The 17,716-nt window shown below is 33.4% G+C and overlaps 2 protein-coding genes across 2 annotated transcripts; both read left to right on the top strand.

Annotated features, from left to right (window-relative positions):
• Window positions 1-2,284: 2,284 nt before the first annotated feature.
• Window positions 2,285-2,731, top strand: LOC111711751 (protein PXR1-like). The gene has a single exon (XM_023486177.1). It carries the CDS (start codon window positions 2,285-2,287, stop codon window positions 2,729-2,731), a length of 447 nt encoding a protein of 148 aa, XP_023341945.1.
• An 8,812-nt stretch (window positions 2,732-11,543) lies between these two features.
• Window positions 11,544-16,959, top strand: LOC111711753 (apyrase). Its single transcript, XM_023486179.1, has 7 exons — window positions 11,544-11,672; window positions 11,826-11,858; window positions 13,388-13,486; window positions 14,429-14,474; window positions 15,868-15,915; window positions 16,190-16,293; window positions 16,744-16,959. The coding sequence occupies exons 3-7, from the start codon at window positions 13,427-13,429 to the stop codon at window positions 16,939-16,941; spliced, it is 456 nt and encodes a 151-aa protein (XP_023341947.1). The 5' UTR covers window positions 11,544-11,672; window positions 11,826-11,858; window positions 13,388-13,426; the 3' UTR covers window positions 16,942-16,959.
• Window positions 16,960-17,716: the final 757 nt, after the last annotated feature.

Below are 17,716 nucleotides of genomic sequence, written 5' to 3' on the forward strand. Positions count from 1 at the left end.
TATTGTAGGGTGATTAAGTGACTTTATTGCCCTTCAACAGTACCTAGTACCTAATATTTACCGTTGTAGGGTGATTAAGTGACTTTATTGCCCTTCAACAGTACCTACTACCTAATATTTACCGTTGTAGGGTGATTAAGTGACTTTATTGCCCTTCAACAGTACCTTGTACCTAATATTTACCATTGTAGGGTGATTAAGTGACTTTATTGCCCTTCAACAGTGCCTAGTACCTAATATTTACCTTTGTAGGGTGATTAAGTGACTTTATTGCCCTTCAACAGTACCTAGTACCTAATATTTACCGTTGTAGGATGATTAAGTGACTTTATCACCCTACACCAGTAAAGTACCTAATATTTCCTATTGTAGCGTGAATAAGTGACTTTATTGCCCTACAACAGTACCTAGTACCTAATATTTACCGTTGTAGGGTGATTAAGTGACTTTATCACCCTACAGCAGTACCTAGTACCTAATATTTACCGTTAGGGTAATTAAGTGACATTATTGCCCTTCAACAGTACCTAGTACCTAATATTTACCGTTTTAGGGTGATTAAGTGACTTTATTGCCCTTCCGCAGTACCTAGTACTTAATATTTACCGTTGTAGGGTGATTAAGTGACATTATTGCCCTTCAACAGTACCTAGTACCTAATATTTACTGTTGTAGGGTGATTAAGTGACTTTATTACCCTACAGCAGTAAAGTACCTAATATTTACCGTTGTAGGGTGATTAAGTGACTTTATTGCCCTTCAACAGTACCTAGTACCTAATATTTACTGTTGTAGGGTGATTAAGTGACATTATTGCCCTTCAACAGTACCTTGTACCTAATATATACCGTTGTAGGGTGATTAAGTGACATTATTGCCCTTCAACAGTACCTTGTACCTAATATTTACCATTGCAGCGTGATTAAGTGACTTTATTACACTACAACAGGGTGATAAAGTTACTTTATCGACCTGCTCTTAAATGAGTTGAGTAAAATTGAATAAAATTGTATGTGTTAATTTTTTTTGTTAGTTTATTTTCTTGTGGTTTTTAACAATTTTTTTATTCTTTTTTATCGAATTTGATGGTTATTATTATCGTTAGAACTGACGAAACGAGACCGAAATATATTTTTAATAAATGTAATGTGGAACTATAACATCTCCTTTCTTTTACTCTACAGAGGTTTGGTCCATCACCATCACCGAATTTTAAAATATTTTTTAGTGTAATTGGTATCATGCGTGCGAAAAAGTTTTTGCTGAGATATTTAATTTTTCTAGTTAAAAACGCTTTGCACTTAATAGTTCCCATTAATAATGACATAAATAAATATTATTTTTATTGTCTAAGAACCAATACAGACAGAAAACATTACTGTCGTTACCATTTATCCTACTCAAGGTTCAAATATAGAACTGGGGTTAACAAAATATCCATGTTTTGAATTTGCCTGAGGAGTAGGGACGGATAGACCATGGACCCGACAGGATAGATTTGATTAGGTGAGGGTTGACCACCCATACACATTCCACACACCAAAATGGAGATTGCAGTCGTTTCTTATATAACTGGAACCAACCGTGTTATTATAGACTAAGCAAATCAAATATACATTTTAGGCAGAAAAAGGGGAAAACATATTAAACGGAGAAGAAGATGAGAGATAGAGGTATGGAGAAGAGAAAAAAATGAGAATGAGAGGTATGGAGAAGAGAAGAAGATGGGAATGAGAGGTATGGAGAAGAAAAAAAGATGAGAATGAGAGGTATGGAGAAGAGAAGAAGATGAGAATGAGAGATATGTAGAAGAGAAGAAGATGAGAGATAGAGGTATGGAGAAGAGAAGGATGAGAATAAGAGGTATGGAGAAGAGAAGTAGATGAGAATGAGAGATATGGAGAAGAGAAGAAGATGAGAGATAGAGGTATGGAGAAGAGAAGAAGATGAGAATGAGAGGTATGGAGAAGAGAAGAAGATGAGAATGAGAGGAATGGAGAAGAGAAGAAGATGAGAATGAGAGGTATGGAGAAGAGAAGAAGATGAGAGATAGAGGTATGGAGAAGAGAAGAAGATGAGAGATAGAGGTATGGAGAAGAGAAGAAAATGAGAATGAGAGGTATGGAGAAGAGAAGAAGTTGAGAATGAGAGGTATGGAGAAGAGAAGAAGATGAGAATAAGAGGTATGGAGAAGAGAAGAAGATGAAAATGAGAGGTACGGAAAAAAGAAAAAGATGAGAATGAGAGGTATGGAGAAGAGAAGAAGATGAGAATGAGAGGTAGGATGAGGAGAGATAAAGTGAGGATAAGAGGTATTGAGAAGAGAGAGAAGACGTGGATAAGAGGTATGGAGAAGAGAGAGAAGATGTGGATGAGAGGTATGAAGAAGAGGGAGAAGAAGATGAGGATAAGATGTATGGAGAAGAGAGAAAAGACGTGGATAAGAGGTATTGAGAAGAGGGAGAAGAAGGTAAGGATAAGAGGTATGGAGAAGAGGAAGAAGAAGGTGGGGATAAGAGGTATGGAGAGGAGAGAGAAGACGTGGATAAGAGGTATGGAGAAGATGGAGAAGAAGGTGAGGATAAGAGGTATGGAGAAGAGGAAGAAGAAGGTGAGGATAAGAGGTATGGAGAGGAGAGAGAAGATGTGGATAAGGGGTATGGAGAAGAGGGAGAAGAAGGTGAGGATGAGAGGTATGGAGAAGAGAGAGAAGATGAGGATGCATCTATAGGAGAGTGGAGGCTTAGTCTCGGCTTAAATACTTCAGTTCGGATTCACTCTCTCCGTAGTTAGCCACGGTTAGAGAACTCCGAGTACCCTCTCCGATAGGTTTTTAATTCTCCGACGGATTCTGAAAAGCCTGGCAGAGATTGATTCTTAGAGTCCAATTTTACTCTCAAGGTAGGTAAACTTGTGTCCTTGTGCATTATTTTTATAATATCTAATATGTAAATATAGATTACAAAACTAAATATGTTCTGCTAATAATCCTAGGATCAGATTATCAAGCACGGAATATAAAATAATTAGGTTTAATAACCTTGAATAAATAATCTTGAGAAGGAGAAGAGGGATGTTCAGGAGTAGAGAGAGTTTCAGGAGTAGAGAGAGATTCAGGAGTAGAGAGAGGTTCCGGAGTAGAGAGAGATTGAGGAGTAGAGAGAGGTTCGGGAGTCGAGAGGTTTAGGAGTAGAGAGAGGTTCAGGAGTAGAGAGAGGTTCAAGAGTAGAAAAAGATTCAAGAGTAGAGAGAGGTTCAGGGGTAGAAAGAGGTTCAGGAGTAAAGAGAGGTTCGGGAGTAGAGAGATGTTCAGGAGTAGAGAGAGGTTCAGGAGAAGAGAGAGGTTCAGGAGTAGAGAGAGGTTCAGGAGTAGAGAAAGGTTGAGGAGTAGAGAGAGGTTCAGGAGTTGAGAAAGGTTTTGAAGTAAGTAGAGAGAGGTTCAGGAGTAGAGGGAGGTTCAGGGGTAGAGAGAGGTTCAGGAGTAGAGAGAGGTTTAAGAGAAAAGAGAGGTTCAGGAAAAGAGAGAGGTTTGGGTGTAGAGAGAGGTTCAGAAACAGAGAGAGGTTCAGGAGTAGAGAGAGGTTCAGTAGTAGAGAGAGGTTCAGGAGTAGAGAGAGAGAGGTTCAGGAGTGAGGTTCAGGAGTAGAGAGAGAGAGGTTCAGGAGTAGAGAAAGGTTTTGAAGTAAGTAGAGAGAGGTTTAGAAGTAGAGAGAGGTTCAGGAGTAGAGGGAGGTTCAGGAGTAGAGAGAGGTTCAGGAGTAGAGAGAGGTTTACGAGAAAAGAGAGGTTCAGGGAAAGAGAGAGGTTTAGGTGTAGAGAGAAGTTCAGAAATAGAGAGAGGTTCAGGAGTAGATAGAGGTTCAGGAGTAAAGAAAGGTTTACGAGTGGAAAGAGGTTTAGGAGTAGAGAGAGGTTCAGAAATAGAGAGAGGTTCAGGAGTAGAGAGAGGTTCATGAGTAGAGAGTGTTTCAGGAGTAGAGAGAGGTTTAGGTGTAGAGAGAGGTTTAGGAGTAGAGAGAAGTTGAGAAGTTCAGGGATAGAGAGAGGTTTAGAAGTAGAGAGAGGTTTCGGAGTAGAGAGAGGTTCAGGAGTAGAGAAAGGTTCTTGGATACCTTCTATATTGGTTAATTATCTAATTAAAAATATTTTTTGTTAGGATTAAATTATATTAAGCTGTGCTGCGTATTTCTTTTGATACTTTTGAAAGATGATTTTTGATTAAATTATTAAGCCTGATTGCACTCGCACAAAAAAAACACCCCACATAATTATGTCGAAAACACGTTTTTTTTCAACAGCTAAAAAGCCAAAATAGCAAAATGATTAAAAATGTATGATCTGAACTGTTTATTACGTTGTTACAGTTTGAAACTCGATATAAGCAATATTACAATGATAATGGTTGTTAGTGTATCAAGTGCCTTCCTAATAAACAAATTATTAACAAATGCCTAAGTGACGCAGATAAAGATATATAGACAACACAGGTTTTCACACGAAACATGACATTTTTAACTAGATTTAATTTTATTGTTTTAAATGAAAAGAATCCCCCTACATAGATGAAAAGTTGTATCAATTTTCAAAATTGGGTCGATTTTAAACTAAAGTGTCGCCACGTCTTGTCCTTTAATTTTACCATAGGTTTCCATCCATGTGCGTCCTCATTGTTAGTTTACATTATTAATGTATCCGTCCTAGTATTTCCTATTTCCTATGGGGAGTCCGAATAACTGCATCCTCTTCCGCAATACAGAGTTGATTAATCATTTCTACAAGACTGATCCCATGAATTTATGTAAACAGTCCTATTAACGGCCCCAGACAATCTTATTTAAGGTTTAGAAAATCTTTATTTGTTTAGAACTGATGTTCTAACAACTATAATAATAAGATATATATTGATCTTTGTCTGATAAAAAGAAAAATTGAGAAAAGTCAAAATAAAAGAGTTTATGATAACAATAGAGTGCATTCATTCATTGATAAAATATAAATTAAGGAGAAGAGAAAGAAGTAAGAAGGGAGGAGAGGGAGGGGAGGGAGGGGAGGTATGGGGAGGGGGGGAAGGTGGATGGAGAGGGGAAAATAGGAAAAGTAAGGAAGGGATAGGGAGGAGGAGGGAGGGAATGCGGATGGAGAAGGAGAAGAGATGGAAGTTAGGAGGGGAAGGGGGGAAGAGGGGATAAAGAGAAAAGGAGAGGGAAGGTTGAAGAATACAGAAACCTATTTTTATTATGTTTCTTGCTCAGCCCATTTATGATTAATTGCCGAGGAAATTATTATGCTTTAATGAATTAATTACGAAATTTATGAATAATTCAGCGCCTGCCTAATAATATAAAGCTATTTGATAACTCTTCGGCGTGTTTCGGGGCTAAATTATACATCTTCAGAATATTTTTCTCTGAAAAAAATAGATTTTCAACGCAAAAAGGAATTGATATTTGCCACAACCTGGAATTTTTTAATTACTATATCTTGGTAATTAGATATTTCAAACTTTGAATTCTCTTAAATCAAATAATCTGAGTTTAAAATATCAAAGATGTACACCATCAGGTTGCATAGATGTAGGGATTTAAAGTTTTACCCTTTAAAATATTGTCTTAGCAAAAATAATGAAGATATTCTTGTTTTCTATATGAAATTTGGTGATTTTCGTTTGTGGGATCTTTGTTAAAGATGCTTGCGGATTTATGTGGCAAAGAGAAAGAATAAAATGGTAAAATTCAACAAGTTTGAAGAAATAAAAACGATCATATCTTTAAAGTGGGAAATGTGCTGTTCTGAATTGAGTTTGTCGCTCTTTAATTGAGGGGTCGCTTTATGTTTACAGTCCCTTTAAACAGGCTCACTGGGAGTAAATTACAATCTCTTCTAATCATTAGTTTCATCTGTTTAATGTTTAATGAGACAAGTTTGAATCTTTTTAATGGGACAAGTTTGAATCTGTTTAATGGGACAAGTTTGTAAATGTTTAATGAGACAAGTTTGAATCTGTTTAATGGGACAAGTTTGAATCCGTTTAATGAAACAAGTTTGAATCTGTTAAATGGGACGAGTTTGAATCTGTTTAATGGGACAAGTTTGAATATGTTTAATGAGACAAGTTTGAATCTGTTTAATGGGACAAGTTTGAATCTGTTTAATGAGACAAGTTTGAATCTGTTTAATGGGACAAGTTTGAATCTGTTTAATGGGACAAGTTTGAATCTGTTTAATGAGACAAGTTTGAATCTGTTTAATGGGACAAGTTTGAATCTGTTTAATGGGACAAGTTTGAATCTGTTTAATGAGACAAGTTTGAATCTGTTTAATGGGACAAGTTTGAATCTGTTTAATGGGACAAGTTTGAATCTGTTTAATGAGACAAGTTTGAATCTGTTTAATGGGACAAGTTTGAATCTGTTTAATGGGACAAGTTTGAATCTGTTTAATGGGACAAGTTTGAATCTGTTTCATGGGACAAGTTTGAATCTTCTTAATGGGACAAGTTTGAAACTGTTAAATGGGACGAGTTTGAATCTGTTTAATGGGACAAGTTTGAATCTGTTTAATGGGACAAGTTTGAATCTGTATAATGGGACAAGTTTGAATCTGTTTAATGGGACAAGTTTGAATCTGTTTAATGGGACAAGTTTGAATCTGTTAAATGGGACGAGTTTGAATTAAACTTTACAATAAGTAGAGTAAATAAATATAAGTTAGAAAGCAACATTCTCAAGGGAAAATTCTATAACTTTTAGGATAATTAAGTAATTAATATTAATTAATTTTGCATATTTACCGATAAAACTTTCTTCTAACTTTTTACAAACTAATTATTTTTTAAAGTTTTTGGCTCATATTCATGAAACAACTTTATTTTGCTTTATTTTGAACAATATCCACCCCATAGTTTCATCTTGTAAAATTTCCAATCTGGAGTTTATCTTGGACAATATATACCCCTTGGAGTTTTATCTTGGACAATATATACCCCTTGGAGTTTTATCTTGGACAATATACACCATGAAGTTATATCTTGGACAATATACACCATGGAGTTACATCTTGAACAATATACCCCTTGGAGTTTAATCTTGGACAATATACACCCTAGAGTTTTATCTTGGACAATATACACCATGGAGTTATATCTTGGACAATATACACCCAGGAGTTTTATCTTGGACAATATACAGTATACACCATGGAGTTTTATCTTGGGCAATATATACTCTTGATTTTTATATTTGAAAATATGCACCCTAGAGTTTTATTTTGAACCAAAGCCTGGATTTTGAAATTGTTAAGATCAAATAAAAAGAAAGTAAACATTAGCAAACTTTATTTGATGCACTTTTTGCAGTATTCACAATATTCACCATGACAGTTACCAATAGCTAGGAATGCTATATAGCTAGGAAAGCTATAAGATGTATAGGACGCTTTTCAAATATAAAGAATATTAGAACATCTATTCATTTCTATATTCAGTTAAAATTAAGAATAACGGATTTAAAAATATTTTTTACTGCCATTTTCTTAAAATTATTGAAAAGGTTGAAATTTTTGGCTTTTGTGCCTTATTTTGGTATTTAAAAAACTCTTAAGCTATGTTTTCGATTTATTTCCTTGAATTCCTTAAACATGTTTTGCCTACAGCGGACCCAGCAATAATAAATCTAACCAAACAAAAAAGGGTTACCTGCCAACCAAAGCTCGCTTACAATATGTTCAAAGGGGCAGCCTCCCCCCCCCCCTCCTGGAATTTTATACAAGTATTTTGGTCGTTTTTATGTCAAACCGTCAAAATGCCCAAACCGATCGGTAGCAGCTCAAATAACCCCAGATGGTTACAGATAAAAAATTTTGGCCGAAAAAAATGGCGACATATATTATTTTTGAAAATGCACAAAGGAATTGAGTTTTTGCAACAAACTCAAATTTTCCAATCCCTATATCTATAGAGCCTGATGGTCTAAATCTTAAATATTACAAACTTAGAATTATAAGCTCTATGCAGAATTAATAGTTTAAAATATCAAAGGTCTACGACATTGGGTTGTAAAGATATAGAAGTTAGAAAATCAGAGGTTTGGGGCAAAGAATCAATTCTGCGAAAATCCGCGAAATACAATTTACAAAGAAAAAAAGCAACTTGACAAAGAACGGTTAAAACAGTCTAATAGATTTAAAAACAAAATCAGTTAAGTCTAATCGAGTGTTCTTTTACTAATAATATTGTTTCTTTTTCTAAGGAATTGTCTCATATTTGTTTTTGTAGATATTGATAATGTATAATGCATCTGTTAAGATATTGAAAAATCTTCCCATATACAGATACTGGTCCAGAAAGATCCTGGAACTATTGATCCATAAAGATCCTGGAACTATTGATCGATAAAGATCCTGGAACTATTGATCCATAAAGATCCTGGAACTATTGATCCATAAAGATCCTGGAACTATTGATCCATAAAGATCCAAGAACTATTGATCCATAAAAATCCTGGAACTATTGATCCATAAAGATCCTGAAATTATTGATCCATAATAATTTAACAAATAATGAAACAAACTGAACAGTCAAGATTTAGATTATGTCTGAAGACGGTTGCCTTCATACTTTTGTCTGTGAAAATTACTGTGATTGCAAAGCATTTGCTTTATTTTGATTTTTTGCTTTATTTCATTGAAGCCATGCAATTTTTTTTTCTTGACATGAAAAGTATTTGGTTTAGATAGAAAATGTGACTGTTTTTATTCTGAACTATTGTATTATGCATGATATTTTGAACTGTTTTCATTGTTTTCCATATACACAGTTTTCTTTAGTTTTCATTAATTATGAGTTCACTAAAGAAATGAAAACTATTCTTAAAACTCTATTTTGTTATACCTATATAGATGTTAGAAACCTGATATTTTAAACTGTGGTTATAAAATCGGAATTTGAGGCGTGCGATTAATTCCTGTTATCATTGTAAAGTCTATGATTTGAAATTTAAACTATTAATCCACATTTCTAAATATTTATTTTCGATTTTGCAGTTCTCAGCCAGAATTTTGTATTATCAAAAATTTGAAAACTTATTTTACATTTGAAACCCTCTAAAATCGACAAAAACGTGAAAACACTGTATAGGTGTGGGTAGATGTTTATTAAGAAAACTATAAAAACAAATTCTGTATGATTTATTTGTGATGTAAATTTCTTATTGTTCTAATTGTGTTTTTTTCTAACAAATATTTGGTTTGGCTTCGCAGGCCTTCCTGAAATACAATAAAATCTTTTTTACAAAAACACAAAAAACGGAACCCAATAACATGTTTAACAACAGGGAGGCCAATAACATGTTTAACAACAGGGAGGCCAATAACATGTTTAACAACAGGGAAGCCGAATTTCTTTTCACTGAGCAGTGAGCATGGGGGGGGGGAGAACTTTTCAAGGGGGCTCCTCTCTCACACAAAATGGTATATTTTTTATCATATAATTATCCAAAATTATTGTCTGTATGTGCTTAACTATATCTAGATATATCCATGGTTATATATAAATATTTAACAATAAAATTCAATTTTCATGCTGATTACTCCCCTCAAGCTCTAATTTTATACTCACTATATCTTTGCAACTTAATAATGTTTTGACTTTTGACAATTTGATATAAGAATTCCTAGTTGAGATTTGAAAATGAAGTATATTAGGTTATAGGATATATATAATTGTTAAACAGTTTGAGGTAATTTAACCGTAAGTTCCTTTAAGCTCAATTTTATAGAAATATGTAATAATATTGTATATTGTATATTGTCTAATGTATATTGTATAATGCATATTGTATAATGTATATTGTATATTGTATATTGTATAATGTATATTGTATAATGTATATTGTATAATGTATATTGTATATTGTATATTGTATATTGTATATTGTATATTGTTTATTGTATATTGTATATTGTATAATAAATACTATTTCGAATTTTGAGTATAAATGAATTATAAAGCACAAGATAAATTAGAAAATAAAACAATTTATCCAAAGTATAAAATGTGGAAAACGTATTACTGTATTATGTCTAAATAAATTGATCTCTGCTCCAACGAATATCCAAATAATCTCAAATATAAACAAGAATAACGAAGAATAACGAAGAAATTTGCAAAATACAATCAATCAAACGAAAATTTTGATTCGGTTCAACAACAAACCAAGAATTGTCTTTATAAAAATGTACATTTTTATCTTTCGAGATAAATCTTTTTGAACCTGCCTTAAATTGTTTAAATCTCAATTCCGTCTTGAATCCAAATATTAAAAATATTTTTTTAAGTCCAAAAAAATAATATTTTTGAAAATAAAATCAAAGTAAACTCGACCCCATCATGAATTCCAAAAGTCACTTTTGTTTGATTTTCCTCATTTTTAATAATTTTATCTTTTATATCTCATATGTCGTCTTTTAGCCGGATCTATATCTATGTTTTTACAATTTTTATAAGCTTTACATGTTACTGTATATGTATGTAATTAGATTACACCCAATATTGCAATACAAAATTGTACTTCAGTACAAAATTGTACTTCAGTACAAAATGTCGTTTTAATTTACTGTATTCCTACACATAAATCTAGCAAGTTTTTAAAGGAAGAGACCGGCTAGGTATCTTATTTGAACCGAGAGTCCTTTTCATCAAGGACTTTTTTCGGATATTGTACTGACCCGTCACAGGGCTTCCAGTTTATACGGCCTACAAAATTAAAGGAGTAGCATTAATTTACACAATTCTTATTTCTTAACAATTGTAATTTTCTTAAAACTCTTCACTAAAATAATTCCAAAGAATTTTTAAAAATCTCAACAGAAAAGAGTTTATCCAAATTCACTAAATTGCAATATTCCACTCAGATTGTAAATAACTCAAATTAAAAACTAATCATTCAGATACTTTAACTTGTAATTGTCGAATATAATTCGATGCATTCATATACAGTTGACATTTCATAATGTTTGGTATTCTTTTAATATACAATGGCCGCCTGGTGTCTCTCCCATGTGGAACTCCTGTTCAATTGAATTATTTACGCTCTCGATCTAAGTTAAATAACGAAACTTTATGAATTTGTCTGAGTTGTAAGTTCTTTGGTATGAGTCGTATTTAACCCTTTTCTCCTTATAGGCGCAACAGATAGAAGAAGATTAGGAGCGATCACCATCGAATTCGATTCGGCGTTAGCCTATACCCTGTTTTCTTTTTCGCGAACACTCCCTTTAATAATAAGTTTGTTGTACACACATCAGGCGAGGAGTTATCTTTACGTTCTTGGGACCAACATGAACATGAACATGAACATGAACATGAACATGAACATGAACATGAACATGAACATGAACATGAACATAAACATGAACATGAACATGAACATGAACATGAACATGAACATGAACATGAACATGAACATGAACATGAACATGAACATGAACATGAACATGAACATGAACATGAACATGAACATGAACATGAACATGAACATGAACATGAACATGAACAGGATGCTGACCAGCGGAAGGGAGCTTGTTATGGAGGTATATCCCGCCTACAAAGCTTGGTAAAAGAGCAAAGAAGAAATAAGAATTCAACTCTCTGGGTCAATGCTGGAGATTTCTTTCAGGAACCTAACACTTTCTTTTTTAAAGAATTTTTGTATTTTTTATAATTGTAAAATGTTATTAGTCCAAGCTTGCTTGCGAGGGAGGTAGAAAATGAAATGAGTAAAAATGAAATAAAAATAAGATTATTAAAGAATAAAGTGTTTAATGATTAGGGAACTGCTTGGTATTCACAATACAAATGGAAGGTTAGCATTTTTAAAAATTTTTTACTGCAGGTTACTCAAAGTTTAGCAACCTGTACTGTAGGTTGTCTCCAAGTTTACCAACCTGTACTTTAGGATGTCTCCAAGTTTACCAACCTGTACTGTTGGTTGTCTCCAAGTTTACCAACCTGTACTTTAGGATGTCTCCAAGTTTACCAACCTGTACTGTAGGTTGTCTCCAAGTTTACCAACCTGTACTTTAGGTTGTCTCCAAGTTTAACAACCTGTAATGTAGGTTGTCTCCAAGTTTACCAACCTGTACTGTAGGTTGTCTCCAAGTTTACCAACCTGTACTTTAAGTTGTCTCCAAGTTCAACAACCTGTACTGTAGGTTGTCTCCAAGTTTACCAACCTGTACTGTAGGTTGTCTCTAAGTTTACCAACCTGTACTTTAGGTTGTCTCCAAGTTCAACAACCTGTACTGTAGGTTGTCTCCAAGTTTACCAACCTCTACTGTAAGTTGTCTCCAACTATAACAACCTGTACTGTAGGTTGTCTCCAAGTTTGACAACCTCTACTGTAGGTTGTCACTAAGTTTAACAACCTGTACTGTAGGTTGTCTCCAAGTTTAACAACCTCTACTGTAGGTTGTCTCCAAGTTTACCAACTCTGTACTGTAGGTTGTCTCCAAGTTTAACAATCTGTACTGTAGGTTGTCTCCAAGTTTAACAACCTGTACTTTATATAGGTTGTCTCCAAGTTTAACAATCTGTACTGTAGGTTGTCTCCAAGTTTAACAATCTGTACTGTAGGTTGTCTCCAAGTTTAACAATCTGTACTGTAATTCTCCAAGTTTAACAACCTGTACTGTAGGTTGTCACTAAGTTTAACAACCTGTACTGTAGGTTGTCTCCAAGTTTAACAACCTATACTGTAGGTTGTCTCCAAGTTTACCAACTCTGTACTGTAGGTTGTCTCCAAGTTTAACAATCTGTACTGTAAGTTGTCTCCAAGTTTAACTACCTGTACTGTAGGTTGTCTCCAAGTTTAACAACCTGTACTTTATATAGGTTGTCTCCAAGTTTAACAATAGGTTGTCTCCAAGTTTAACAACCTGTACTTTATATAGGTTGTCTCCAAGTTTAACAATCTGTACTGTAGGTTGTCTCCAAGTTTAACAATCTGTACTGTAGGTTGTTCTCCAAGTTTAACAACCTGTACTTTATATAGGTTGTCTCCAAGTTTAACAATCTGTACTGTAGGTTGTCTCCAAGTTTAACAATCTGTACTGTAATTCTCCAAGTTTAACAATCTGTACTGTAGGTTGTCTCCAAGTTTAACAATCTGTACTGTAATTCTCCAAGTTTAACAACATGTACGTTAGGTTGTCTCCAAGTTTAGGAACCTGTACTATAGGTTGTCTCCAAGTTTAACAATCTGTACTGTAGGTTGTCTCCAAGTTTAACAACCTGTACTGTAGGTTGTCTCCAAGTTTAACAATCTGTACTGTAGGTTGTCTCCAAGTTTAACAACCTGTACTGTAGGTTGTCTCCAAACAACCTGTACTGTAGGTTGTCTCCAAGTTTAACAACCTGCTGAACTTCGACGCAATGACCCTGGGCAATCATGAGTTCGATGATAGTATCGCTGGGCTGACACCGTTCCTCAAGGTAGGATTACAGAGACTGTTGTTTTAATTTTAAGTGACCCTCAAGAGGGTTTGGAAGATTCACAACGGTACCCTTTAAACCTTAATCTGATAAAAATGTGTAAGATAGCGTTGTTTTTCTGTCTTGGAAAGTGTTCAATTCTTACAAATCCCTCCATTGTTCCTGTATTCAAATATCCATACGTTTTTTAAAACAGCCAATTTTTTAAAGAGAAATCATGGATATCTCATTTATTCTTGATCAAAGCTTGTAAGGGTACTGTTGTGAATCGGACATGTTACTCTGTAAATGGAATTAGGTCTCCGAACCTTTGAAGAAACCATAGATAACACAGACATACAACGCTTTTTAAAGGGATTGTTCAATTTTAGAAAACGCGGAGGTATATCAAGTTTGTGGAATGGGAAAATATACAATGCACGAGTATCAAAAGCGTATCGTTAAAAAATGTATCTAATGGACAAAACGATCATACACATATTTCCTTTTTCTGGTGTGAACAAGTAAAATCTCAAGAGCTGTTGGGGGTCAACCCAGATCATTATTAATATTTTTTTATATATATATGTATATGTAGAAATACACCGTTTTTTTGTACTTGGCTTGGACCAACATGAACACCAAATTTTAAATTTGATAATAGCTTAATTACTTAATAAACAAGGTCTTATCTCGCCACCATATCCTTTCTTGGTTCATTATTTGTTTGTAATCTAGCTCATGAGCTATAATCTTTTTTAATATTTAACACCTTTGCTCTCTGGACTCTATAGTCCAATTTTGATAATCAAATTATGATTCATCCTTCACTAATAACTAATTACTACAAACCCTTCTTCATTTTTTTCAACACATCCTTTAAGGGAAGAACATATAAAAGACTAAAAAATAAAAAAGTGCAGAAAGAAAAAAATATTTTAAAATGGTTAATATCTAATTTAGGAGCAAACTGTCCCAATAGTTGTCACCAATATCAACCACACGAAAGGTTAAAGAACTTTTTTTTAACAAACATAAAAAATGTCCAAAGACTGTTCAGATCTTCCATATATAAAAAAGCTCTTTTCTCATATATATATACGTACTTGTATATTTGTATATTTGTAACTTTTTATATATATTAGCTGTAGCTGGCCAAACGTCTGGACCGAATTGGCTGAAATCTTTTGAGGAGACCCATGGGTTTCAAAAATCGAAATTTTCTTTTCAAATCCAAATTTATTTTTTCCAAAAGGCAAATTTAAAAAAATGTTTTTAAAATTCCACGGGCAACGCTGGGCAATTCAGCTAGTTTAGATATGTTTATAATCTAAAGAAAAGGGTGAAAGGGGTGTACATATTTCACTGTGACGAATTTAGTCTACTAGGAACCAGTTTTTCAAAACAATAACAAAGATTGTAAACAAAGGAACCAGTTTATCAAAACAATAACAAAGACTGTAAACAAAGGAACCAGTTTATCAAAACAATAACAAAGATTGTAAACAAAGTTCGGAACTTTCCAGGACAGAGTATAGGAAGGTAACTTGATGTTTACTTTCTGACGGGCATCGTTTTTAGTCCCGTTTTTAGTCCCGTTTTCAGTCCCGTTTTTAGTCCTGTTTTTAGTCCCGTTTTTAGTCCCATTTTAGTCCAGTTTTTAGTCACGTTTTTAGTCCCGTTTTTAGTCCCGTTTTTAGTCCCGTTTTTAGTCCCGTTTTTAGTCCCATTTTAGTCCCGTTTTTAGTCCCGTTTTTAGTCCCGTTTTTAGTCCTCTTTTTAGTCCCGTTTTAGTCCAGTTTTTAGTCCCGTTTTCAGTCCCGTTTTCAGTCCCGTTTTCAGTCCCGTTTTTAGTCTCGTTTTTAGTCCCGTTTTTAGTCCCGTTTTAAGTCCCGTTTTTCCGTTTTTAGTCTCTTTTTAGTCCCATATTTAGTCTCGCTTTTATTTTCGTTTTTAGTCCCGTTTTTAGTCTCGTTTTTAGTCTCGTTTTTAGTCTCGTTTCTAGTTTCTAAAAAGTTTTTAACCATCTAAGAGGCTCGACAAGAATCTAGATGGAAATTAGATTTGCAAAACCTTTATTCTAACCAAAAATATTCCGACCAATCCGATTTTTCAAAACAATTAGAACAGCGTTTTTCATTTTGAATCGTTTTGGAAAATAATAATATCTTTGATTAGAGAAAAAAATTCGCAAAATACATAATTAAAGCAAACTTTTCTAAAGTACAATTTAATTAATAACTGATATTTTGTGAAACACTTTTAACGTCAATAACTCGGCCTGTCTAAAAATGGAACTCAAAACAATGCCCATCAGTATCAGTGTACTTAACTTACCCCCAGGTCCTGATCTTCAAAACCCTTATCCTCCCTACCTTTAACGTCTCTTTAACTATTTCCAGTTCCTGAAATGGGCGGACTGTATGTAAAATCTCTGATCAAGGAAGTAGGTACGAACAACTTCTTATTTCATGTACAAATTTTTTATACATGCTCTTCGCTCACATATATATATATATATATATTAACATATTTGTATATTTGTATATGTTAGCTATAGCTGGCCTAAAAACTAGACCAAATTGGCTGACATTTTTAGAGCAACCCAAAGTAACATCGGCTAAAAAATTTAATTTTTTTTTCAAAAATCGAATTTTTTTTCGAATGTCAATTTTTTAAAATTAAATTTTTAAAAATTTTTAATTGATTAATTGTTGTTAAAAGATGGTAGGCTGATAGGCCTAGTTGGCTATATTACACCTGATACTGTGGATATTTCAAACCCAGAGCAACTTATTTTTATTGAAGAAGTTCAAGCATTGAAGGAGGTTAGTTAAAAAAGTTAAAATAATGTTTTATTAAAAATATACCAACCTCTTCTGCACTATCCAGTAGTTTAACCAACCGTACCTAGTTCAACCCTCTTTAGGTTTTTACTTAAAATTTGTCGGGGGGGGGGGGGAGGGGGGGTATAGATTTTGGGAAAAATATGCATTCATTCGTCCATTTTCTAACAGTTTCAAATAGCGTTTTATCTTTCTTTAAATAAAACTATTTACCTTTAGAATAAAAATGAACATACCAAAATTTTATAGAAAATAATAATGTCCCTAAATTCGAGTATGAATCCATGAAAAATAAGATCTGCAACAGATCTAAATATGTTTAGCCCCCGTGATCCTGCATTCTAATAATATACAAATAATAACAATGCGTCGCTAATAATTAAATTATGTTTTTAAAAAATTCTGCAACTATCTCTAAAACTTTTCTTCTAGGAGGTGACTAAACTTCATAATGAAGGAATAGATATCATCATTGCCCTGGGACATTCAGGGTATGAGAGGGATTTAGAGATTGCGAGGTTGGTGTTTACTAACTTGTTTAAGAGATTGCGAGGTTGGTGTTTACTAACTTGTTTAAGAGATTTAGGAATTTCAAGTTTTAAACAAATGAGTTTTAGTGTATTTATCTAAAATATAATATTTAAGAGAGATTTCTAGAGATTATTAGTCTTGTTTTTATCTAGAATATAGTATTTTCCAGAGATTTCTAGAGATTACTAGTCTTGTATTTATCTAGAATATTGTATTTTAGAGAGATTTCAAGATATTACTAGGTTGGTATTTATCTAGAATATTGTATTTTAGAGAGATTTCAAGATATTACTAGGTTGGTATTTATCTAGAATATAGTATTTTAGAGAGATTTCAAGATATTACTAGGTTGGTATTTATCTAGAATATAGTATTTTAGAGAGATTTCAAGATATTAATAGGTTTGTATTTATCTAGAATATAATATTTTAGAGAGATTTCAAGATATTACTAGGTTGGTATTTATCTAGAATATAGTATTTTAGAGTAAGCTTTCTGGACTGTATATTTATGAGGGCTGAGTGCCGTCAACTTGAAGAACAATGATTTTTTCTTTTTTTTTCTTTTGAAAAATTAACTTTTTTAAAGAAATTGGAACGATCTTTGATTACCAAAGAAAACATCACATCTTTTGTTAAGAATCAAAAACGTGTTTTAAAATATCAACGTTCTGAATTTGTTTTAAAAAATTTATTTTTAGGGGCATACAAACAATCACCGTTTAAAAAGGACAATGCCCGATTTACAACGGTATCCTTGAAATCTTAATTTGGTCAAAAATGTGGAAGATTTTTTTTACTTGAAAAATGTTTGATCTCTGTGAATTTCTCAAATGTTTTAGCCACGTTCACAGAGAAATCGCAAATTCATTCAT

This window comes from Eurytemora carolleeae, unplaced genomic scaffold (assembly GCF_000591075.1).
Source record: "Eurytemora carolleeae unplaced genomic scaffold, Eaff_2.0 scaffold1112, whole genome shotgun sequence".
Lineage (NCBI taxonomy): Eukaryota > Metazoa > Arthropoda > Copepoda > Calanoida > Temoridae > Eurytemora > Eurytemora carolleeae.